Source organism: Schistocerca serialis, chromosome 10 (genome assembly GCF_023864345.2).
Source record: "Schistocerca serialis cubense isolate TAMUIC-IGC-003099 chromosome 10, iqSchSeri2.2, whole genome shotgun sequence".
In the NCBI taxonomy this organism is placed as follows: domain Eukaryota; kingdom Metazoa; phylum Arthropoda; class Insecta; order Orthoptera; family Acrididae; genus Schistocerca; species Schistocerca serialis.
This window is the reverse complement of record NC_064647.1, coordinates 58,979,746-59,005,407: the sequence shown is the minus strand read 5'-3', so window position 1 is coordinate 59,005,407 and position 25,662 is coordinate 58,979,746. Positions and strand designations below refer to the sequence as shown.

At 46.9% G+C, this 25,662-nt stretch overlaps 1 protein-coding gene across 1 annotated transcript in view; it reads left to right on the top strand.

The window, feature by feature from the left end:
• The first annotated feature begins 6,503 nt into the window (after nt 1-6,503).
• The window catches only part of LOC126425242 (uncharacterized), a 93,518-nt gene continuing 74,359 nt past the window's right edge, over nt 6,504-25,662 (top strand). Inside the window, exons 1-2 of the mRNA XM_050088203.1 lie at nt 6,504-6,680; nt 6,765-6,842. Coding sequence (XP_049944160.1) covers nt 6,504-6,680; nt 6,765-6,842 — 255 coding nt within the window. The remainder of the gene's footprint in view (nt 6,681-6,764; nt 6,843-25,662) is intronic.

The window sequence follows — 25,662 nt, the reverse complement described above, 5'->3', positions numbered from 1 at the left end:
AGATAAACAGTGACATTACTTCATATTTACTCAATATGTACAGAGTCACCTTAAAATAGCCATCTCATTTAATGTTTCAGATTAATAGAGGACACCAGATGTTTCAAACACTTACATCTGATAACTCCGAAACTTCGTTCCGAAGAAGCGCATATTATACAGAAATGTTTATACAACATCTGTAGGCCGGCCGGTGTGGCCGAGCGGTTCTAGGCGCTTCAGTTTGGAACCACGCGACCGCTACCGTCGCAGGTTCGAATCCTGCCTCGTGCATGGATGTGCGTGATGTCCTTAGGTTAGTTAGGTTTAAGTAGTTCTAAGTTCTAGGGGACTGATGACCTCAGATGTTAAGTCCAATAGTGCTCAGAGCCATTTTTGAACCAACATATGTAAAGTAAACATGAGTACGCACTATCTTGTGGGACATGAATTTCTGGTAAAGATGTGAAAGAAATCACTTATAAAGCTGCCACACTTAGACAAACATTTTCACAAACAAACAAGTGATTCAAATGCTGATCACTGATCGAGTACTGGTCTCCTGCCACAGCTCCGCCTGTTTCCGTGCATCTTCCAATGTCGCTCGACTTCTCTCGCGTTCTATGTTTGCCAGGCACTACGGCTGCAGAAGGCACCACTTCACCTCCTCTGGGCCCAAGTCCACCGGACATCCGGCCTCCTTCGAAGCAGCGGAACCGCTAATGAACACGCGCTAATCCTCAGACGGACGCTGTAGACTTTCGTCCACTCTCCAAAAGTTTCTTCGAAACATTTCAGAAAGCGACGCTCATATGCAGCCAAATTCATATATGCATATGGTATTTCCTCTGGTTTTCTGCGAATGTGAACTAGGGCATCATTTCATTTGTATTCCAGTTATTACGTGGCTCTGTTGTCCCAAATCTTTTACCTTTCTTAATTTTAACTAGTTAAGAAGCGAATCTAGAACTGGTAGTTGGCTTGAGTTCCACCTTCTTATCTCTTTATGAACGCATTATGTTTTTCCTTCCAGCCCGCATCTCGTGGTAGTGCGGTAGCGTTCTCGCTTCCCACGCCCGGGTTCCCGGGTTCGATTCCCAGCGGGGTCAGGAATTTTCTCTGCGTCGTGATGGCTGGGTGTTGTGTGCTGTCCTTAGGTAGGTTTAAGTAGTTCTAAGTTCTAGGGGCTGATGACCATAGATGTTAAGTCCCATAGTGCTCAGAGCCATTTGAACCTTTTTTCTTTCCTTCCGTTCTTCAAAGGATTTCTTGTCAGTTTTCTGTTGAAGCTTCACCATGAATCTCTACTTCGTTACCAGTGTTCTGCAGGCTAGATAGTTTATAGTGATTTCTTTGGTGATGTTTACGTCTTTTAGATCTTCGCCACTTTCTTCTAACCAGCTGATTTCGACCTTCAAATTAATCGTGTTGAGCAGTCTTTTATGAGTCTTTGGCTGCCCGTGCTACAAATTGGCCATAGAATAAATAATTTCAAGCTCCTATTCCGTACAGTTTTAGTGATACTATCTATATCTTTGTAGACGTCGGAATTTCTCGTCTTTATCCAAATTACAAGGGGCGTACAATAAGCTTTGCAACACATACTTTTCTCAACCAATTTCGGTTGGAAAAATGTGAAATTTGTTCTGGGACATCGTGGAATATTCCCGCTTCAGCTCCATAGTTTCATGAAGTTCCGGTAGGTGGCAGCGCTACACACAGCCTTCAAAATGGCGTCTGTAAGAGAGGCGCATTCCAAGCAGACAGCTGCAACGATTTCCTTTTGGCGAAAAACCAGAGCATCGCAGTTATTCGTAGGCGCCTGCAGAATATTTACGGACGCCTGGTAGTGAACAAAAGCACGGTGAGTCGTTGTGCCATCGTGGCAACGAGGTCGCGCAAACCTGTCCCATCTCCCGCAGGCCGGCCGGCCGTGCGCAGCTGTGACTCCTGCAACGTGCGGACACTCTCGTCTGAGGTGATCGACGGAACACAATCAGACACCTCAGTGCGCATCTGTACGTCTCTGTACGTAGTGCTGACACACTGGGTTACTCAAACGTGTGTGCCCGATCGGTTCCTCGCTGCCTAACGGAAGACCATAACGAGCAACGAAGAACTATCTGTGTGGAATTACTTGCGCGTTGAGAGGCTGATTGTGACAATTTTTTGTCGAACAGCGTCAAAGGCGATGAAACATGGGTTCATCACTTCGAACCGGAAACAAAACGGCAATCTCTGGAGTGACGCCGCACCATCTCACTTCCGAAGAAAAAGTTCAGAGTTACACACTCAGCCAGTAATGTCGTGGCGACCGGCTTTTGTGACTCTCTAGTCGTTATTTGGTTTGAATTCCTCCCTTATGGTGCAACGATCATCTCTGACTTGTACTGTGCTTCTCTCAGGAAATTGAGGGAACGGCCTTGCCACAGTGGATACACCAGTTTCTCAGATCAGCGAAGTTAAGCACTGTCGGGTGTGGCCGGCATTTGGATGGGTGACCATCTGGGCGGCCATATGCTATTGCCTTTTTTCGGGATGCACTCAGCCTCGTGATGCCAATTGAGGAGCTACTCGACCGAACAGTAGCGGCTCCGGTCACAGAAAACCATCGTAACGACCAGGAGAGCGGTGTGCTGACCACACGCCCCTCCTATCCGCATCCTCAGCTGAGGATGACACGGCGGTCGGATGGACCCGATGGGCCACTTGTGGCCTGAAGATGGAGTGCTCTCTTAGAAAATTGAAGAAACGACTTCAGTGTGTTCGTCGCCACAAAAACGCAACAAATTTTTCCTTCTCCGTGACAAGGCCCCAGACAAGTCTGCGCCCCCGAGAGGATCTCACAAAACTGTTCTTCCTCATCTACCCTACAGCCCGAATCTCGCACCTTCCGTAAGGTCTGCAGCCAATGGATACCCCAGACGTTGAATGGGCAACGAAAAGTGGATGGCTGTTTCCCTGAAAAATCTGAAGCGTCTCAGTGTTGGAAGGAACATCTTCCTTGAGCAGATTGTTGCAGACGACAAAAGCTGGTGCACCCCCAGGGCACAGGTGTGGAAAGCTCAAGCTCACAACCAGCCATCTCCTCACCCTGTTGTCTGATTACCGAGGCCTATTCCTTATTCATCTCAAGGAACCTGGTGTCTGCATCAACGCTGGGCAAATTACGGTGTGCAATTAAGGCGAAGCGTTTGGGAAATATGCGACAAGGGCTGGTGCTGCTTCATGATAACGGACTTCTTCGCGCAGAAGATAGCCAATCAAATGGGAGGCACTGGAGCACCCGCCCTGTGGGATTGTAAAACAGTTGAGATCAGCCGCCAGGAAGGCATCTGGTCCAGTCGGTATCCCCGTAAGATTTTATGTTGACTATGCTACAAATCTACCACCATTCTTATCCATCATCTAGCAGAGATCACTGTAACAGCGGAACGTTCCACGGGACTGGAAGAAGGACCAGATCATAGTAATCTATAAAAAGGGTAGAAAATCGGATGCACATAATTACCGACCAATTTCACTGACATCGATTTGTTGTAGAAACATGGAACATATTTTGTGTTCAGATATAATAACCTTTCTACACTCTGAGAAGCTCATCTACAGAAACTAGCACGGTTTTAGGAAACAGCAGTCATCCGAGACACAGCTGGCCCTCTTTGTGCATGATACACAACAGGCTGCTCTAGATACCGGCTCCCAGGTTGATGCCATATTCCTCGACTTCCGAATGGCGTTCGACCCAGTTTCGCACTGTCGCTTGCTACAAAAAGCGCGGACTTACGGTCTATCCAATGGCATATGCAGTTGGATAGAAAGTTTTCTAACAGACAGGGATCAGTATGTCGTACTGAACGGTGTGACATCAACAGAAACAAGCGTAACATCAGGTGTACCCCAGGGGAGCATAATAGGTCCGCTGCTTTTTACGATATACATAAACGGTCTGGTTGATGGTATTGACAGCGGCATTAGACTGTTTGCCGATGATGCTGTAGTCTACAGGAAAGTAGTATCACACGAAAGTTGTGAACAAATCAAAGAGGATTTGCAGAAAATAAATGCGTGGTGTCATGACTGGCAGTTGTCTCTCAATATTAGTAAGTGTAGCCTACTGCGTATAACAAGGCGAAAATCCCCATTAATGTACGAGTACAAAATAAATGCCCAGTCTTTGGAAGCGGCAACATCCGTCAAGTAACTGGGTGTGACTGTTCGAAATGATCTCAAATGGAGCGATCAGATTACACAAGTAACGGGCAAAGCGACCTCTAGATTGCGATCCTGAAGTGATGCAGTTCTTCAACAAAGGAATTTGCTTACAATACGTTAGTTTGTCCAGTCTTAGAGTATTGTACGTATGTACGGGACCCTTGCGAGTTGGGTCTCATTCAAGAGATTGAAAAGGTCCAAAGAAGAGCGGCAAGATTCGTGGCTGGCACATTTAGCCATCGCGGGAGCGTTACAGATCTTATAGAAAGTTTGAAGTGGGATACACTTGCAGATAGACGGCGCGCTAAACGGAAGGAGGTGCTCACTAAGTTCCGAAATCCGATGTTCGCCGAAGATGTAGAGCATACATTATTATCACCAACTTCCAAATCGCGCAATGATCACCATTCAAAGATAAGGGAAATTAGAGCTCGTACTGAAGCGTTCATACAGTAGTTTTTCCCTGACGCAATGCGCGAGTGAAACAAAGCTGGGAAGGGGGGGGGGGGGGCAAATATGACTTTGGCGCGAATTGTGCCCTCCGCCAGACGCCGCTCGGAGTCTAGCAGAGTATATATGTAGAAGTAGATGTAGATATATCCCCATGAGATTATCAGGCATCTATATCTACATCTACATATATACTCCGAAAGTCACAGTACGGTGCGTGGAGGAGGGTACCCTGTACCACTGCTACTAGTTTCCTTTCCAGTTCCACTCGCAGGCGGCGCAAGGAAAAAACGACTGTCTGTATGCCTCTGTACCAGACCAGATTTCCCTTGTCTTACCTAGGTGGTGCTTACGCGGAATGTATGTTGGTGATAGTAGAATCGTTCTGCAGTCAGCTTCAAATACCGGTTCCCTAAATTTTCCCAATAGTGATCCTCGAAAAGGAAGTCACCTTCCCTCCACTGATTATTTTTGATTTCTAGAAGTATGTCCGCAACACTTGCGAGTTGCTTGAACCCACCGGTAACAATTGTGGCAACCTGCCTCCGAATTGCTTCGATGTCTTTCTTTAATACAAATCGGTGCGGATCCCTAACACTCGAACAGAAGAATAGGTCCCACTAGCATCCTATATGCGGTCTCCTTTGCAGATGAGCCACACTTCCCTGAAATACTCTCAATAAACCTAAGTCGACCGTTCGCGTTGCCTACCATAGTCCTCACACGTTCGTTCCAGGTATTTAAAAGATACGACTGTTTCGAGCAGGGCACAGCTAATGCTGTATGCATTTACAGCGAGTTGCCATTGATCGCCTTTGGTCCCTGAGGGCCTTGAAAGATCGGCAGTACCTGTTGGACGAGCATGAGCAGCAAGCCACGGTATTTTACCAAATCCGTATTTTCAAGCTGGTGGGGTGATTGACTCAGTCCTCACGGCGATTTTACCTGACTGGCATACCGATTCTGAATTGTACTGCCTATGAACGGAAACTTCTTGATCGCCCCTCATAAATTGCCAACCATTTTACGTCGACGAATTCTATGAAAATGACTCCAATTTTCTTGTTGTTGTTGTTGTTGTGGTCTTCAGTCCTGAGACTGGTTTGATGCAGCTCTCCATGCTACTCTATCCTGTGCAAACTTCTTCATCTCCCAGTACCTACTGCAACCTACATCCTTCTGAATCTGTTTAGTGTATTCATCTCTTGGTCTTCCTCTACGATTTTTACCCTCCACGCTGCCCTCCAATGCTAAATTTATGATCCCTTGATGCCTCAGAACATGTCCTACCAACCGGTCACTTCTTCTTGTCAAGTTGTGCCACAAACTCCTCTTCTCCCCAATTCTATTCAATACCTCCTCATTAGTTATGTGATCTACCCATCTGATCTTCAGCATTCTTCTGTAGCACCACATTTCGAAAGCTTCTTGTCTAAACTATTTATCATCCACGTGTCACTTCCATACGTGGCTACACTCCATACAAATACTTTCAGAAACGACTTCCTGACACTTAAATCTATGCTCGATGTTAACAAATTTCTCCTCTTCAGAAACGCTTTCCTTGCCATTGCCAGTCTACATTTTATATCCTCTCTACTTCGACCATCATCAGTTATTTTGCTCCCCAAATAGCAAGGTGCCCATTTCCAAGTACAGTAGAGCCGCCTCTCTGGCGCCTTTACCTTTCCAAAAGCCAAACTGATCGACAGGGAATATTCCTCAACTTTCGCTAAAATACGGCATAACTCTTTATTCGACCCCTGCATCCTCTTAGTGAGACAGGATGATGTAACGCCAATTTGTAAATAAGCTCATTGGTGGGGCTGTATACTTGTTGTAACGCAATGTGATTCGTGATGCAGATGGTAGCGGTGCTGGCACTGTTTGTGTTGGCCGCGGTGGGCGCGTCGACGTTGAGAGCGGACCACGCCCCCCCGGACCACGCCCCCTCGGGCCTCGCCCCCTCCCTGGAGCCCGCCGACGGGCGTCGCGGCGCCCGGGCCTTCCGCATCCCCGCGCCGTACCGGCCGCTGGTGCACATCCGTCCAGAGGCTGCAGAAGAAGACGCAGCGCCGCCGCCTCCGGAGGCGGAGCGCAGGCGGGACGGGGGCGGCGGGGCGACGGCGGCGCAGCTGCTGGCCGGGGGCGGCTGCCGCCAGGGCGAGAAGTGCGACACCACGCCGCAGCACACGCAGGTAGGGACAACTAGAGCACTGCTCCACTCACCTTTACGATACATTCCGACCAATCCTCCTCTACCAATATCAGGCAGCCACTTACCAGCGGCAAAATACTTCTATCGGAGCCCAATAAACGTGAATAAGTTCCTGTTCATTCAAAAGACTCTGACTGAAAAGTGGAGTACCAGCTGCCTCATTCTACCTCACCCAGCACCTTTGAAAATCTCCCAGAAATTTTTAACATGCAACTGACTTCCTCTTCCTATAACATCCCCTAACTGTGATCACCTGCCTCAAGATGACTGGGTATTTGTGTTGTCCTCATCATTTCATTATTATTATTCTCGAATCGGAAACACACAAATTTACAGTAGCCATACACATCAATAAATATGTACATATATATACACAAATTGCATTTATATTACATGTGCACAGTACTTAGCAACCTCCAAGGCGCTTGGAGTGGCTTGCAGGAGATCAGTCTTCGTGCAGGATGTAGGGCACAAAAGGCACTGGAGCATGTGGCTTGTGGTTTGTTCTTGTCCACAATCACAGGACGTATCTTCTGTTATGAAGCCCCATCTCTTCAGGTTGTCTTTGGATTGTCCAACTCCTGATCGTAATCTGTTTAAAGATTTCCACACCAGGCAGCTCTCGTTGTGTCCAGGTGGTAGTTCTTCAGCTTCTGGCGTCTGCAGGTGAGCCGTCGACTTCTTCCATAACTCCAGCCTTGCCTTCCCTGGTGAAATGGTGAACTTCTCGGATGTTCTCAGGAAGCTCTTTCGCGATCTCAGCCGTGCAGTGGATGGGCACTGTCCTGTCCCACTTTCAGTCTCTCCTTGTTGGCAGCAACTGTTCTGCGTACCCATGATGGTGCTATTCCAGCTAGGCAGTAGAGCTTACCTGTGATCAACCTGTAGGTTTCGTTGAGAGCAATGTCTACTTGTCTGGCATGAGATGATCTGTACCAGACTGGAGAAGCATATTCATCATCATTCGTGAAAGTGGCGAGTTTCGACTGAGCAAAGATTGGGAATTTGTATGGGCGCTGATAACCGCGCAGTTGAGCGTCCCACAAACCAAACATCACCATCATCATCATCATCATGCTAACTGTGGCTCATTCACACTCACCAGTCCATCGCTGTAAGTAGCTCATACCCATCGACTCCCAGTTGGCCTTTCTCATTCCCTCATTCAGCCTACCTCACTGTCATTGTATCTCTCTGTCACTTCACCCATCGGAGGTTCGAGTCCTCCTTCGGGCATGGGTGTGAGCGTGTGTGTGTGTGTGTATGTGTGTGTGTGTGTGTGTGTGTGTGTGTGTGTGTGTGTGTGTGTGTGTCAGATTAAGTAGCTTAGGGACCGATGACCTCTGCAGTTTGGTCCCATAAGACCTTACCACATTTTTTTTTGAGCATGGTTGCGTGTGTCGTCCTTAGCGTAAGTTAGATTAAGTAGTGTGTAAGCTTAGGGACCGATGACTTTAGCAGTTTCGTCCCATAAGACCTTACCACAAATTTCCAAAGTTTCTCTGTCACTGTCTCCTGTATCACAGTCACAGTTCCCTTCGTTCCGTCCTACTACTATTGTGTTCCTTCACTGTCAGTATCTCCCTCTTGCTCTCTCTCTTACCGGTAATATCTCATTCATTCCTACCTACTGCTGCTTTCTCACTGTCACTCTCTCTCTCTTCCCCGTTGCCATTGTCATCCACTCTGTTTCTGATTATCACTTCGCCTTTCTCCTTATTCCTCTCCTCCTGGCACTGTCTCCATCCCTCTTTTCCTAGCACTGTTCTGTCACTGTCAGCTATGTTCCACCGCCATTGTCTCCCTCTCTTCCTCTCTTACTGTCATTCGCTCTTTGTATAACACGACCACTGTCAACCACCATCCAGTATTTATTACTTTAAAGTCTCTTTGCCACTCCTACTGTCTTCTTCTCTCTCAGAATAAAACGGCGCGAATATGTTTATATGCCAAAATTTTTGAGAAAATTTTTAGGTGCCAAGAAAGGTACAATGAGGCAGCTGCTACCGCACTTTTCAGACAGGAATGTATTGGCAATTCTTGTGGTCGAATAGGAGCATTTTCCCTGCAGTAGCAGGACCTGTGAACATTTGAGAAGAGAAGTATTGCACAGCAAAATTTAGATAGTTTACTTATGTGAAATTGAAATCTAATCTCAGCCGCGTCTTTTACAATGGAGTCCCAGTACGTTGACGCATGAGACAAGATACTTGTGTTCTCAAAATGTATTTTGTGACCATTTTTGAGACAATTCTCAGCTATATCCAGGTTGCGAGCTCCCTGTGCTGATTACGTTTCTTGTGCTCGGCACGACGCTCTGCCATTGTGCGAATTGTCTGGCCTGTATAGATGCTGCCGCACTCGCAACTGACACCAATACCGTAAAACAAATTTTAGATCTAAGAGCCGAATTTTAAGTGCAAAAAATTTTGCGAATGCTTCAGTATTACACATGGTGCTCCTAGATGATAACGGAGTCACTTGCGTCCTGGGAGTATTTCTTGTAACGCGATGAATACTATGATGGGCTCACCACTGGCTTCCCCCAGTCGCCAATTTCTTCATGGAGCTCTTCGAGGAGCAGGCTCTGAACTCTGCACTGTTACGTCGTCTTGCTTCCGCAGGTACGTCGATGACACCTTCCTGATATGGCCTCACCGTGAAAATACACTGTAGCAGCTCGTGGATCACATTAAAGCTATCCATCCCAACATTAAATTTACCATCGAGATGGAGGAGCTACCGTTGCCAGATGTTTCAGTTGAGCGGAAGGCAGGAGGCCGGTTCGGTCATTCATTGCACAGGAAACCGACGCACGCTGACTGATGATTGAACGCCGGTAGTTTTCACCACCCTGTACACGAGAAACCGGTCCCGAACACGTTAATACACAGAGCCAAAGTTGTTTCTGACGACGGCCACCTACAGTCTGAGTTGCAGTACTTGAGACACGTGTTCAGGGAGAATGGCTACAGCAAAACATTGCAAACGTTTTCAGATGTCAATGTAGAAGGACGCCTTGTGAATCGGGAGAAGAAGCCAAGCCGGTGGCTTTCCCGCCATGCAGTGTGGCAACGAGCAGCACGTTAGGACGTCTACTGCAGAGACATGGATTCAGACCAGTGTTTCGGCTCGCCCCCAAGGTACCTCTTCGTGCGCCATGCGTGTACGGTGTACGTTGCGAGTGCGGCAGCATCTGTGCAGGCCAGACAATTCGCACAGTTGCAGAGCGCTGTGCGGAATAGAAGAAACGTATTAAGCACAGGGAGCTCGACAACCTGGACATAGCTGAGCATTGCCTCAAAAACAGTTTGAGAACACAGGAATCTTGGCTTGTGTGTCAACACACTGCGACTCCATTATAAAACAGGCGGCTGAGATTAGAATGAACAGCAACAATCTCAAGAGAGACTAGAGGTGCCCACTGGGTAGGGCGTGGTGGCGGGCTTTGAATGTCAGAAGAAAGCAGCGGCGGACGTTTTAACGCTTGTGGGGAGGAAGGAGCGGCGCTCTCAGACGTGGCGCCGGACCCTCGCCCCACCCGACGTCAATCGGCTCCGAAGCGGGCCGGAGCTGCTACGAGCTGCCCGGCTCACCTTCTGCGCACGCGACGGTTCGGCCCTCTCTGATTGGTACCAGAAGCTGTAATCCTAGATATATAAGCTGGGAATAGTGCCAGTCCTGTCTCAAATGATAGGACGCCAGGTGCTCTGCCTCGCCCTCCGTATCCGCCTTCTCTCCCCCACACGCATCCTCTACGACATCATCCCCTTCCCCCACCTTCTCCTTTTTCTCGAGCACATCCTCACCCTCTATACTGTCGGCCGCCTCGATCCCCCACACCCCCTGGTATCCCCCTTCTTCCCCACCCCCAGCCTGTTGCCGCGTCTTTACCGTGTCGCCCGTCTCCATCTCCGCACCCTCCACCTTGTTTTCCAACGCAACTTCCAACTCCTACCCCTCCCCTCCTATCAACTATAATCCCACCTTCCTCCTCCCTGCTGCTCAGTGCCGCCTCTCGTTCCCCTCCCTTCCCCTGAGTGGCTTTCCCCCTCCTCCACCCCCTCCCACCCCGTGCTCCCCTTCTGTGTCTCTGCTCTCCCTCCTGTCTTCCCTCCTGTCCATCGCCTGCCTCTTCGTGCGCCCCTTGCCCTCCTATTCCTCTTCCTCCCGCCCCCTTACCCCCTCCTATCCGACCTCCAGTCCCTCGGCAGGTTCCTACCAGCGGTTTTTATTCTCTGTAAGTGTTTCTGTCGTTTCCAGTGGTTTTGTTTTTTAAGTGTCTCGCTCTGTGTGATTTTTATTCTGTGGCCGACTTTTAACCTGTGTTTGACTCCTGTGATTTTAAGTGCTCACGAATTGCCAGCTGTGTTCTTTTAACTTTATGTCGACTTTTTAACTGTCCTTCTGTGCATGTCCCCGTATTAGTGTATATTTTAACTCCCATAATCTCCATTTATTGTTCTTTTATGTCTCCCTTTTGTCCCACCTTTTTCTGTAATCGTTCCCATTTGCGATTTCATATAGTTTGTAAAACCATTTGGCTGAAGAGCGGTGGACTGTGCTGCTGCCAGCCTTCCCCTGCCCATGGGGCAGGTGAATCAAATTACTATAAAAAAAGAACCAGTCACTAGTTTTACTACTGATGACCATGGCAGAGCTGGACAATTATATTAGAGTTGACATGGCTTGAAAACCGATAAGACTTTATTCAACGAAGTCACTTTACAGCATGTTTATCCTTGTTCTGTCATATTACAAAATAGTTTCCTTTGCGCCTCGGATTTTAAGTGCATATTTTATGCGTGGGAAAACTCTGTCTCAGAAACGAATAAAGATACTTAAAAAAATTTCAAAGTTTTTTGACAACGGTATCTTAGGAATGCATCGTAAAAATTTCAGCCATTTACTGTGCACAGCGGTCTTGGAATCCTCGGCTGCAGTTTGGTCTGCTGGTGACTGCGAAAATATAGTTTTCCGAGGAACTACCATAAAGCCCACCGTAGACCACATTAAATCCAAGAAGAATCAACCGATTTGACCCATTTGCCTAAGCAGGGTGAAGTGTGTAATATTCATACTTCGACTCTATACTGTAGGGGAGTGCCACTAAGGCCATCCCTCTGCTGGGTACGCAAATGGTCCCTAGCCCAAGGGCTTTCCAAACCACTTGACCCCACCTTTCAGTCACCAATAGAACCCAAGGTATGAGTACCGGGAAATCACGTTTCCATGCGCGGCATCGTGGAACATATTAGATACGTATCGTGTCACATGCATACTGATTGACAAAACTTTACTCTCACTGATATACAAGAGTCGCCATGCGCATTCCCTCTGGTGTTTCGGCAAATATTTGTAATTTGTAGCAGGAGACAACCCAAACAAATACAGCTCATCACGTCTTTAATGCAACGTCCAGCGTCGATGGGAATACTCGGTTTTCTTTCCAGTTACATCTACATCTACATTTATACTCCGCAAGCCACCCAACGGTGTGTGGCGGAGGGCACTTTACGTGCCACTATCATTACCTCCCTTTTCTGTTCCAGTCGCGCGTGATTCGCGGGAAGAACGACTGTCTGAAAGCCTCCGTGCGCGCTCGAATCTCTCTAATTTTATATTCGTGATCTCCTCGGGAGGTATAAGTAGGGGGAAGCAATATATTCGATACCTCATCCAGAAACGCACCCTCTCGAAACCTGGACAGCAAGCTACACCGCGATGCAGAGCGCCTCACTTGCAGAGTCTGCCACTTGAGTTTGCTAAACATCTCCGTAACTCTATCACGGTTACCAAATAACCCTGCGACGAAACGCGCCGCTCTTTCTTTGGATCTTCTCTATCTCCTCCGTCAACCCGATCTGGTACGGATCCCACACTGATGAGCAATACTCAAGTATAGGTCGAACGAGTGTTTTTTAAGCCACCTCCTTTGTTGATGGACTACATTTTCTAAGGACTCTCCCAATGAATCTCAACCTGGTACCCGCCTTACCAACAACTAATTTTATATGATCATTCCACTTCAAATCGTTCCGCACGCATACTCCCAGATATTTTACACAAGTAACTGCTACCAGTGTTTGTTCCGCTATCATATAATCATACAATAAAGGATCCTTATTTCTATGTATTCGCAATACATTACATTTGTCTGTGTTAATGGTCAGTTGCCATCCCCTGCACTAAGTGCCTATCCGCTGCAGATCTTCCTGCATTTCGCTACTGCAACTTCTCTGTATACTACAGCATCATCTGCGAAAAGCCGCATGGAACTTCCGACACTATCTACTAGGTCATTTATATATATTGTGCAAAGCAATGGTCCTATAACACTCCCCTGTGGCACGCCAGAGGTTACTTTAACGTCTGTAGACGTCTCTCCATTGATAACAACATGCTGTATTCTGTTTGCTAAAAACTCTTCAATCCAGCCACACAGCTGGTCTGGTATTCCGCAGGCTCTTACTTTGTTTATCAGGCGACAGTGCGGAACTGTATCGAACGCCTTCCAGAAGTCAAGGAAAATAGCATCTACCTGGGAGCCTGTATCTAATGTTTTCTGGGTCTCATGAACAAATAAAGCGAGTTGGGTCTCACACGATCGCTGTTTCCGGAATCCATGTTGATTCCTACAGAGTAGATTCTGGGTTTCCAAAAACGACATGATACTCGAGCAAAAAACATGTTCTAAAATTCTACAACAGATCGACGTCAGAGATATAGGTCTATAGTTTTGCGCATCTGCTCGACGAACCTTCTTGAAGACTGGGACTACCTGTGCTCTTTTCCAAGTAAACGGAGCAGCCACATTAACGTGACTGCCCCCTATGTTCGACGTCGACGTGCAGTAACCTCTCAGAGGCGGGCGGCAGATGTCAGCACTAGCAGCGGAAAGTACATACAACGCGTCGGGGAGACGCGGCAAACAGTGAAATCGTTGTCACAACGTGGAAACAGCGATTTATCTGCCGACCAAAGGGGCACGATCGTTGGCTCTCGCGGCGAGGATGGAAGCATTTTCGAAACAGCTAAGTTTTGTAAACTGTTCTTCCGCCGTGGTGGCTTAAAGCATACCGTTCATGGCAAAATGGCACGATCCAAAGCCGGCCGCTATGTCCGAGAGGTTTCAGGCACTTCAGTCCCGAACCACACAGCTGCTACACTCACAGGTTCGAATCCTGCCTCGGGCATGGATGTGTGTGATATCCTTAGGTTAGTAAGGTTTACTTAGTTCTAAGTCTAGGGGAGTGATGGCCTCAGATGTTAAGTCCCATAGTGCTTAGAGCCATTTGAACCATTTGAACCGTGATCCAAAACCGATGCCCCAACTCAACTGTGGTGCACCAGAGGCCACAGATCACAGGGGTGAACGGCGGCTGTGGAGATGTGTGTGGGGGAATAGACGTGCAACTGTTGAGCAGCTAACCACCCAGATGAAACAAGATCGTGTCAGCAGTGTCTCCTTAGTGATCGTTCGGCGAACCTTGCTGCGTATGGCCCCCTGCAGGACCCACGCTTACTGCTATTCATCAACAACGAACACTGGCTTTTACAAGCCAATACCGCAATTAGGCGTCAGTTACGTGGCGACAGGTGGCCTTTTCAAATGAGTCACATGTTGTGCTCCATCCGACAGATGGCTGTTGGCGTGTACGGTGTGAAATGTCTTAAGGCAAAAAACCCGCAATAACCGTCGGAAGGTTCCAGCCTAGAGGAGGGAGTGTTACGGTCTGGAGAACGTCTTCGTGGCATTCCGTGGGTAATCTCGCCATCCTGGAAGGCACAACGGATCAGTACAAGTATGCACCTATCGTTCGGGACCTCGTCCACCATTGTTGTATGTTGTATGTTGACCGGTGACCGAAAAACAGCGGAGAGGCTCCGTCCCCGCCGCAGCCGCAGTGGTCCACAACCTCACGACGACTGCCGCAGTCCACTTCACCCCTCCGCCGCCCCACACCGAACTCAGGGTTATTGTGAGGTTCGGCCCCCCCCCCCTCCCCCCAACTCCCCAGAAAATTTCTCATACTAGACGAAACTGCAAAAAGGTGGGTATTTAAGGAGATGGGACCTGGATAAACTGACAAAACCAGAGGTTGTGGAGTGTTTCAGGGAGAGCATAAGGGAACGATTCTCACGAATGGGGGAACGAAATGCGGTAGAAGAAGAATGGGTAGCTTTGAGGGATGAAGTAATGAAAAAAATGGTTCAAATGGCTCTGAGCATTATCGGACTTAACATCTGTGGTCATCAGTCCCCTAGAACTTAGAACTACTTAAACCTAACTAACCTAAGGACATCACACACATCCATGCCCGAGGCAGCATTCGAACCTGCGACCGTAGTGAAGTAATGAAGGCAGCAGAGGATCAAGTAGGCGAAAAGACGAGGACTAATAGAAATCCTTGGGTGACAGAAAAATATTGAACTTAATTGATGAAAAGAGAAAATATAAAAATGCAGTAAACGAAGCAGGCAAAAAGGAATACAAACGTCTCAAAAATGAGATCGACAGGAAATGCAAAATGGCTAAGGAGGCATGGCTAGAGAACAAATGTAAGGATGTAGAGGTTTATCTCATTAGGGGTAAGATAGGTACTACCTACAGGAAAATTAGAGAGAAAAGAGAACCGCTTGTATGAATATCAAGATCTCAGATGGAAACCCAGTTATAAGCAAAGAAGGGAAAGCAGAAAAATGCAAGGAGTATATAGAGAGTCTACACAAAGGTGAGGTAGTTGAGGGCGATATTATGGAAATGGAAGAGGATGTAGATGAAGATGAAATGGGAGATATGATACTGCATGAAGAGTTTGACAGAGCACTGAAAGACCTAAGTCGAAACAAGGCCCCAGGAGTAGACAACATTCCATCAGAACTACTGATTGCCTTGGGAGAGCCAATCCTGACAAAACTCTAACATCTGGTGAGCAAAACGTATGAGACAGGCGAAATACTCTTACACTTCAAGAAGACTATAATAATTCCAATCCGAAAGAAAGCATGTGTTGACAGATGTGAAAATTACCGAACTATCAGTTTAATAAGTCACAGCTGCAAAAAAACTAACGCCAATTCTATACAGACGAATGGAAAAACTGGTAGATGCCAACCTCAGGGAAGACCAGTTTGGATTCCGTAGAAATATTGGAACACGTGAGGCAATACTGACCCTACGACTTATCTTAGAAGCTAGATTAAGAAAAGGCAAACCTACGTTTCTAGCATTTGTAGACTTAGAGAAAGCTTTTGACAATGTTGATTGGAAAACTCCCTTTCAACTTCTGAAGGTGGCAGGGGTAAAATACAGGGAGCGGAAAGCTATTTACAATTTGTACAGAAATCAGGTGGCAGTTATAAGAGTCGAGGGGCATTAAAGGGAAGCAGTGGTTGGGAAGGGAGTGAGACAGGGTTTTAGCCTCTCCCCGATGTTATTCAATCTGTATACTGACGAAGCAATAAAGGAAACAAAAGAAAAATTCAGAGTAGGTATTAAAATCCATGGAGAAGAAATGAAAACTTTACTGTTCGCCGATGACATTGTAATTCTGTCAGAGACAGCAAAGGACTTGGACGAGCAGTTGAACGGAATGGAAAGTGTCTTGAAAGGAGGGTATAAGATGAACATCAACAAAAGAAAAACGAGGATGATGGAATGTAGTCGAATTAAATCGGGTGATGCGGAGGGAATTAGATTAAGAAATGAGACACCTAAAGTAGTAAAGGAGTTTTGCTATTTGGGGAGCAAAATAACTGATGATGGTCGAAGTAGAGAGGATATAAAATGTAGACTGCCAATGGCAAGGAAAACGTTCCTGTAGAAGAGAAATTTGTTAACATCGAGTATAGATTTAAGTGTCAGGAAGTCGTTTCTGAAAGTATTTGTATGGAGTGTAGCCATGTATGGAAGTGAAACATGGACGATAAATAATTTAGACAAGAAGAGAATAGAAGCTTTCGAAATGTGGTGCTACATAAGAATGCTGAAGATTGGATGGGTAGATCACATAACTAATGAGGAAGTATTGAATAGAATTGGGGAGAAGAGGAGTTTGTGGCATAACTTGACTAGAAGAAGGGATCGTTTGGTATGAAATATTCTGAGGCATCAAGGGATCACCAATTTAGTATTGGAGGGCAGCGTGGAGGGTAAAAATCGTAGAGGGAGACGAAGAGATGAATACACTAAGCAGATTCAGAAGGATGTAGGTTGCAGTAGGTACTGGGAGATCAAGAAGCTTGCACAGGATAGAGTAGCATGGAGAGCTGCATCAAACCAGTCTCAGGACTGAAGACCACAACAACAGACGAATGTAACCCCTATGTTTGCATGGTAGAGTAATGGCGGTGTACGCGTATGTGGAGAACTTGTTTGCGCAGCAATCCCCGAGATAGTGTAACTGAGGCAGAATAAGGGGAACGAGCCTGCATTCACCGAGGCAGACGTAAAACCGCCTAAAAACCATCCACAGACTGGCCAGCTCACTGGACCTCCACACAAGTCCACCGGGCAGATTTGTATCGGGGACCGGGCGCTCCTACCCGCTCCGAAAAGCCGTGAGTTAGACCACTCGGCTAACTGGGCGGGCCTCGTCCACGCCTACATGCAGTTTGCTTTTCCTCATTGTGATGGCACCTACCAGCAGGACAACGCAAAGTGTCGGACATGTCGCAAAGTACGTGCATGATTCGAAGAGCACCAGCATGAGTTTACCACACTCCCCTGGTTATCAAACTCCCCAGATTTAACCCCAATCGAGGATCTGTAGGAGCCCCTTGATCGGGCTGCACGTGGAATGGATCCTGAACTGAGAAACGTAGCGCAGCTGGCCACAGCGCCAGAGTTGGCAAGGGTCTACATCCCCGCCGGTGCCTTGCTGAACCTACTGACTCTCTTCCTGACGTTTCGCAGCAGTCCGCGCTGGAAATTCAATCTTGTGACAGGTGATCACACTAATGTGACTGGACACTGTAGAATGATTGAAACTTGCATCTTACGTGCCATTCGACAGAACAGTCCCACATTAGACTAGTTCGGTATTAGTTTTATCGATGTATATTAACAGCGACAGTAACACAAGAAGAATAACCAGTACTTCAAATGTTCAAATGTGTGTGAAATCTTATGGGACTTAACTGCTAAGGGCATCAGTCCCTAAGCTTACACACTACTTAAACTAAATTATCCTAAGGAGAAACACATACACACCCATGCTCGAGGGAGGACTCGAAGCTCCGCCGGGACCAGCCGCACAGTCCATGACTGCAGCGCCTTAGACCACTCGGCTAAATCCAAACACATGCGAATCCTTTTTGTGGCGCTGTATTAAAGAGAAGGTGTACAGCAATAACTCCAAAACCGTTGCTGAGCTGAAATCAGCCATTCAGGAGCTCACCGACAGCATTGACGTTCCGACACTTCAGCGAGCCATGCAGAATTTCGCTGTTCGCCTGCGTCACATCATAGTCAATGATGGCAGTCATATCGAACACGTCATAACTTAATTCGGAAAATCTGTAGTGACGTTTACATGTTGAATAAATTGTGTTACACCGTAGTTTGTAACTAATTTATGTTGTTTTTTTTTTCGTATAGCTCAGTAAGTGTCACCGTGTATGTACCGCGACTGAAGTGACAAGTAAAGTGTTGTGGGGAGGAGACCAGACAGCGAGGTCATCGGTGTCATCGGATTAGGGAAGGACGGGGAAGGAAATCGGCCGTGCTCTTTCAGAGTAACCATCCCGGCATTTGCCTGGGACGATTTAGGGAAATCACGGAAAACCTAAATCACGATCGCCGGACGCGGGATTGAATCATCGTCCTCCCGAATGCGAGTCCAGTGTGAAAATTTGTTCCAAGGTCGGGATTCAAACCAGGATCTCCTGCTCAATAGGGACATCCGATAACAAACACGCCACACTGGCGCACTGGCTTTGAACAAATGCATGGACTACACAAGTCTGCAATGCTGTTCGGGTTTAGTGTAAATAGCAAATCAGGTGAAGGGTGAGTGGTAAGTTGGATTGAGGAGCAAGGCGTGCTGGGATAGTCCGTGCATTTGTGCAGAGCCACTGTAGCAGGTGGCGTAGTGGTCCGTGTATCTCCTAGATCTGGGTTCATTCGTCGCTCCGGTCTGCTTATCTACATCATAGATTTAGAGACTTGGGAAGGTCTCTTGAAAAGGTTTCATTTGATTAAAGCACGCATGCCTGGACGTCAGGCACAATCCCCCGTTTCGTTCGGTGCTGCAGTGCTCTTCCAATACAGCTAGAGAACCTCAGCATAGTTGTTCCAGTTCCGTCGACTCTGAGTGTCGCTTTAAAGACGTGATGAGCAGCATTTGTTTGGACTCACTCCAGCAACAAATTCCAAAAACGAAATTGCTAACACCTGTCCAAAAATAAGAGAAAATGCGCCAGACGACTCTTAGGAGGGACATCCGGGATGCACCACACAAAATTTCACTCACAAACACATACGACAATAATAATCCCCAATTGCTTCGAACAAGAAGGAATAATCACATACAGAAAATAACGAGCTACAATTAATACACATGTTTATGGAAACTAAATAAGTAAACCACTTGTGTAATACCTTTCTTAAAATAATAGCAGGTTCAGTAAAACAAAACACTCCAACTTGATCTCTTGAATATGTCCAACGTACGTTCTTTATTGTAATCCCGTCACAGTTGCGTTTTATTAAGCGGGTGATTAGCTTCGAACTGCAAAAGTACTTTTCAAGCCAGGCCTATTGAAGCTGCAGTACTAGTGCTTGGTTAGGCAACTCTCAATTCACACATAGGTAATACACATATAATACATAGTCACAATGGAATATCAGATCCATTTCACAATGTCGATGTATTCATCGAGTGCAATTGAAAGTATGTACTCTATGTGTATTAAATATGTGTGAATTGACTGTCGTCCAACCAAGCACAATTAGGGCAGCTTTAATAGCCCTGGCTTGAAAATGAACTCGGCAGTTCGCAACACGCCACCAGCGCAATAAAACGGAACAGTGAAGACATTACTCTAAAGAATTTACGTCGAGCAGCCAAATAAACTGGTACACCTGCCTAATATCGCGTCGGGCCCCTGTGAGCACGCAGAAGTGCCGCAACCCGACGTGCCATGGACTCGACTAACGTCTGAAGTAGTGCTGCAGGGAACTGACACCATGAATCCTACAGGGCTGTCCAGGCGGGGGGAAATCTCTTCTGAAAAGCACGTTGCAAGGCATCCCAGGAACGCTCAATAATATTCATTCTGGGGAGTTTGATGGCCAGCGGAAGTGTTTAAACTCAGAAGAGTGTTCCTGGAGCCACTCTGCAGCAGTTCTGGACGTATGGGGTGTCGCATAGTCCTGCTGGAATTGCTCAAGTAAATCGGAATGCACAATGGACATGAATGGATGCAGGTGATCAGACAGGATGCCTACGTACGTGTCACTTGTCAGAATCGTATCTAGACGTATCAGAGGTCCCATATCACTTCAACTGCACACGCCCCACAATATCACAGAGTCTCCAACAGCTTGAACAGTCACCTGATGACATGCAGGGTCCACGGATTCAAAAGGTTGTCTTCATACCCATACACGTCCATCCACTCAATACAATTTGAAACGAGACTCGTCCGACCAGGCAACATGTTTACAGTCATCAACAGTTCAATGTCGGTGTTGACGGCCCCAACTGAGGCACAAACCTTTGTGCCATACGGTCATGAAGCGTACACGAGAGAGCCTTCGGCTCCGAAAGAACATACCGATGATATGTTGAATGGTTCAAAATGGTTCAAATGGCTTTAAGCACTAAGGGATTTAACATCTGATGTCATCACTCCCCTACACTTAGAACTACTTAAACGTTAAGGACATAACACACATCCATGCCCGATGCAGGATTCGAACCTGCGACCGTAGCACGCTGACACTTGTTGATGGTCCAGCAATGAAATCGGCAGCAATTTGCGGAAGGGTTGCACTTTTGTCACGTTGAACGACTCTCTTCAAACATCGCTGGTCCCGTTCTTGCAGGATCTTTTTCCAGCCCCAGCGATGTCAGAGAGTTGATGTTTTACCGGATTCGTGATATTTACGGTACACTCGTGAAGTGGTCGTACGGGAAAATTCCCGCTTCATCGCTACCTCGGAAATGTTGTGCCCCACCGCTCGTGCGCCGACTATAACATCAAATTCACTTAAATCTTAAACTGTGAATGCGGCAGCAGTAACTGATCTAACAACTGCACCACACACTTGTTTATATAGGCGTTGCCGACCGCAGCGCCTTATTCTGCCTGTTCATATAGCTCTGTATTTGAATACGCGTGCCTATCTCAGTTTCTTTGTCGCTGCAGTGCATGTTATCCAAATTGCTGGTCCTGTCCTGAGTTAAGGTTGGAAATAAGTAGATGTGCATGTTTTGTAGGGACCGATTTATCGAGAAATTCGATATATGGAGGATCGAAGTAGCAAGAGTCAGCCGTACGTCGTGTGAGATGCCTTTGCTGCCTCGTCGCGTATTTTCGGACTTGTCTGCTTTTAGCTTCGCCCGGAAAGACGCGGGCGTGCAACCGGCCCAGCGACAGGTCTTTGACTGAGCTGGCTGGGGTGACCTTGAACTGCGCAACCAGCAGAAAGGAGGCTACGGTCGCCGACCGCCTTGCCTCTGCCGTAACTCTCTCCTGTCCACACACACACACACACACACACACACACACACACACACGACTGTTCGAGCAGGCCACTATTGTGTGCGGCTCGGCAGGAAGCGAGATAGGCTTTGCACACCTAACTGCTCTCCACAAGGACGGGAGAGGATAATCTCAGCAGTTGGCAAATAGGGAAATGCATCTTTTATTCGTTTAACAATGAAGGACAGTCCCGCATTTACACTGCAGGCTATCTACGCTGCAGCCACGTAAACTTCAAACAAGAAATGTGTTTTCTATAGTACGGTTTGGGTCCCCTTATGACACACTGACACGCGAAAACAGAAGGATAGATGGAAAGAAAATGGAACATCACTCGTTCAGAGTGATGTGATGTTATTGCAGTGACTATACACTGATAGGCCACAGAAGTTGGTTATAGACATGCGTATTCAAATGCAGAGATATGTAAACAGGCAGAGTACAGCAGTGCGGTCGGCAACGCCTATATAAGACAACAAGTGTGTGTCGCAGTTGTTAGGTCGGTTACTGCTGCTACAATGCTAGGTTATCAAGATTGAAGTGAGTTTGAACGTGGTGTTATAGTCGGCGTACGAGCTATGGGACACAGCATCTCCGAGGTATCAATGGTGTGAGGATTTTCTCGTACAGCCCTTTCACGAGCGTATCGGGAATATCACGAATCCAGTAAAACACCAAATCTCCTGCATATATGCTGTCGGAAAAAGATCCTGCAAGACTGGGACCAACGACGACTGAAGAGAATCGTTCGACGTAACAGAAGTGCAACCCTTCCGCAAATTGCTGCATGAACTCAGTGCTGGACCATCAACAAGTATCAGAGTGCGAACTACTCAACGAAAAATCAGCGATATGGGCTTTCGGAGCCGGAGGTCCACTCGTGTACCCTTGATGACTGCAAGACACAAAGCTTTACGCCTCGCCTGGGCATGTCAAAAAAATGGTTCAAATGGCTCTGAGCACTATGGGACTTAACATCAATGGTCATCAGTCCCCTAGAACTTAGAACTACTTAAACCTAACTAACCTAAGGACATCACACTGCACCCAGCCATCACGAGGCAGAGAAAATCCCTGACCCCGCCGGGAATCGAACCCGGGAACCCGGGCGCGGGAAGCGAGAACACTACCGCACGACCACGAGCTGCGGACTGCCGATGTCAACACCGACATTGGACTGTTGATGACTGGAAACATGTTGCCTGGTCGGACGAGTCTCGTTTCAAATTATATCGATCGAACGCAAGTGTATGAGTACGGAGACAACCTCGTGAACCCATGGACCCTGCGTGGCAGTACAGAACTGTTCAAACTGGTGGAGGCTCTGTGATGGCATCTGGCGTGTGCAGTTAGAGTGATATCGTGTAGATACGACTCTGACAGGTGACACATACGTAAACATCCTGTCTCATCACCTGCATCCATTCATCTTCTTTGTGCATTCCGACGGACTTGAGCAATTTTAGCACGACAATGCGACACCTCCCACGTCCTGAATTGCTACAGAGCGGCTCCAGGAACACTCATATGAGTTTAATCACTTCCACTGGCCACCAAACTCCCCAGACATGAACATTATTGGGAATATCTGGGATGCCTTGCAACGTGCTGTTCAGAAGAGATCTTCATCCCCTTGAACTCTTTCGGATTTATGGACAGCTCTGCAGGATTCATGACATCATTTGATTCCAGCACAACTTCAGACATTAGTCGAGTCCATCCCAGGTCGTGTTGTGGCTCTTCTGCGTTCTCGCAGGGGCCCTACACGACATTAGGCAGGTGTACCACTTTCTTTGACTCTTTAGTGTAAAATAGAGACCTATTTGAAAGGCAGCTGTCTTATTTGCTATGATAATTCTGAGTATTGCATGGACCACAAATATGACCTAATTTGTAAATCTGATAAATGTTCTCAAGCCTTGCGATATCGATTTAACATTGCCTTCACAATTTAACACTTTGGAACTATGTTCGAAACCAGAGATGTTGGTCAGAGATGTCAGCTTTACTTTGTCAGAGTAAAGTGAAGTGTGCTAATAGCAACTGTTTGGTATGTACCTGGTTTGCAATGGACGGAAGCTGGCATGGCCTGGAGTAGAGGCAGCATTATTTGGAGCAATTTTTGTAATTTGCTATTTAAAGAGAGATATTAAGCAGAAGGATTATTATAATGTATGAAAAGAAAACATTTAAAGGTAACGTGGTTTGTTAATTTGCAGTTACTTAAAAACGCTGATTGTTATAAAAATGCTAACGTTTTAGATTTTCTGTAAAGTTTTTATAGTAAAGTTATGTCCTTCTGAGCCAGGGGCCTCGCCCCAGTGGTAACACCTGTTCCCGTCAGATCTGCTGGGCTATCACTTGGATGGGTGGCCATCCGGTCTGCCGAGCGCTGTTGGCAAGCGGGCTGCACTCGGCCCTCGTGAGGTAAGCTGGGGAGCTACCGTGACGCGTATGGGCGGAGGATGACACGACGGCTGGTCGGTACCGTTGGGCCTGTTTGGGAGGAGTTCAGAGGTTTTTATGTGGTTCTGTCTTTCACTACAGCGATAAAAGCTAAAGAGACATTTTGCAAATTAGTTCTTGAGTGAGAAGTGTAGAAAGTTGAGTAGTTCCAATGACTTAAAAAAGCTCAGTTAAAACTTGAAGCGTCGATTCAGTTATTTGTTTTTCAATGAGATTAGTACCCGATTTTTCATTTGCAGTCGTGGTTTTATTTGAATGCACACTCGCGTTGCACATCGCGAGTTGTGTGCTGAGTAACATTTTTGAGGATTGATGAAATACCGTCTCGAATTGCACACCGCAAACCTTAATTATGACAGTCATAAAAAACAAAGTTGCAGAGCAGACGAAGGGCCCATTGTGCGCAGGTAAGCCATAATTTCATTTTCACTGTAGTTCATATTCAGAGTCAGGCTCAGTGAGTGTCATTTACGAGAATAATAAGAGTTCAGAGCTTTAATGCGAGTGAAATATTTTATGAGAGCGCTACACTGTGATCTGAACACATTTCACTGATAAAGTCAGATGCGTTTTATTCAGTGGTCATTAGTAGTGTAATAACGATAATACAGCAATTATTTTCTAAACTAACAAAGATACGCAACATTCAATGCCAAAAGTTAACAAAAACTCATTTTCTCAAATAGTCAGATAGCGTACGTAAGTTTATTGAGAGCAGATTTCTTCTGAACAGCACGTTGCAAGGTATCCCAGACATGTTCATGTCTGGGGAGTTTGGTGGCCAGCGGAAGGGATTAAACTCAGAAGAGTGTTCCTGGAGCCACTCGGCAGCAATTCTGGAAGTGTGAGTTGTCGAATTGTCCTGTCGGAATTCCCAAAGTCCGTCGGAACGTGAATGGATGCAGGTGATCAGACAGGATGCTTACGTATGTGTCACCTGTCAGAGTCATATCTAGGCGTATCAGACGTTTCATATAACTCCAGCTGCACAATCCCCACGCCGTTACAGAGCCTCCGCCAGCCGGAACAGGCCCCAGCTGACATGCAGGGTCCATACATTCATGAGTTTGTCTCCATACCAGTACACTTCCATCCGCTCGACACAATTTGAAACGAGACTCGTCCGACCAGGCAACGTGTTTCCAGTCATCAACGATCCAATGGCCGTGTTTACGGACTCGGGCAAGGTGCAAAGCTGTGTCGTGCAGCCATGAAGGGTACACGAGTGGACCTTCGGCTCCAAAAGCCCATATCGATTATGTTCCGTTGACACTTGTTGATGGCCCAGCATTGACATCTGTAGCAATTTGGCGGAAGGGTTGCACTTCTGACACTTTAAACGATTCTCTTCAGTCGTCGTTGGTTCCGTTCTACGAGTATCTTTTTCCGGCCGCAGCCATGTCAGAGATTTGCTGTTTTACCGGATACAAGATATTCACGGCATACTCGTGAAACAGTCGTACAGGAAAAATCCCCACTTTATCTCTACCCAGGATATGCTCTGTTCCATCGATCGATCTAACAACTGCGCCAGACACTTGTGTTATATAGGCGTTGCCGACCGCAGCGCCGTATTCTGCTTGTTTACATATCTCTGTATTTGAATACGCATGTCTGTACCA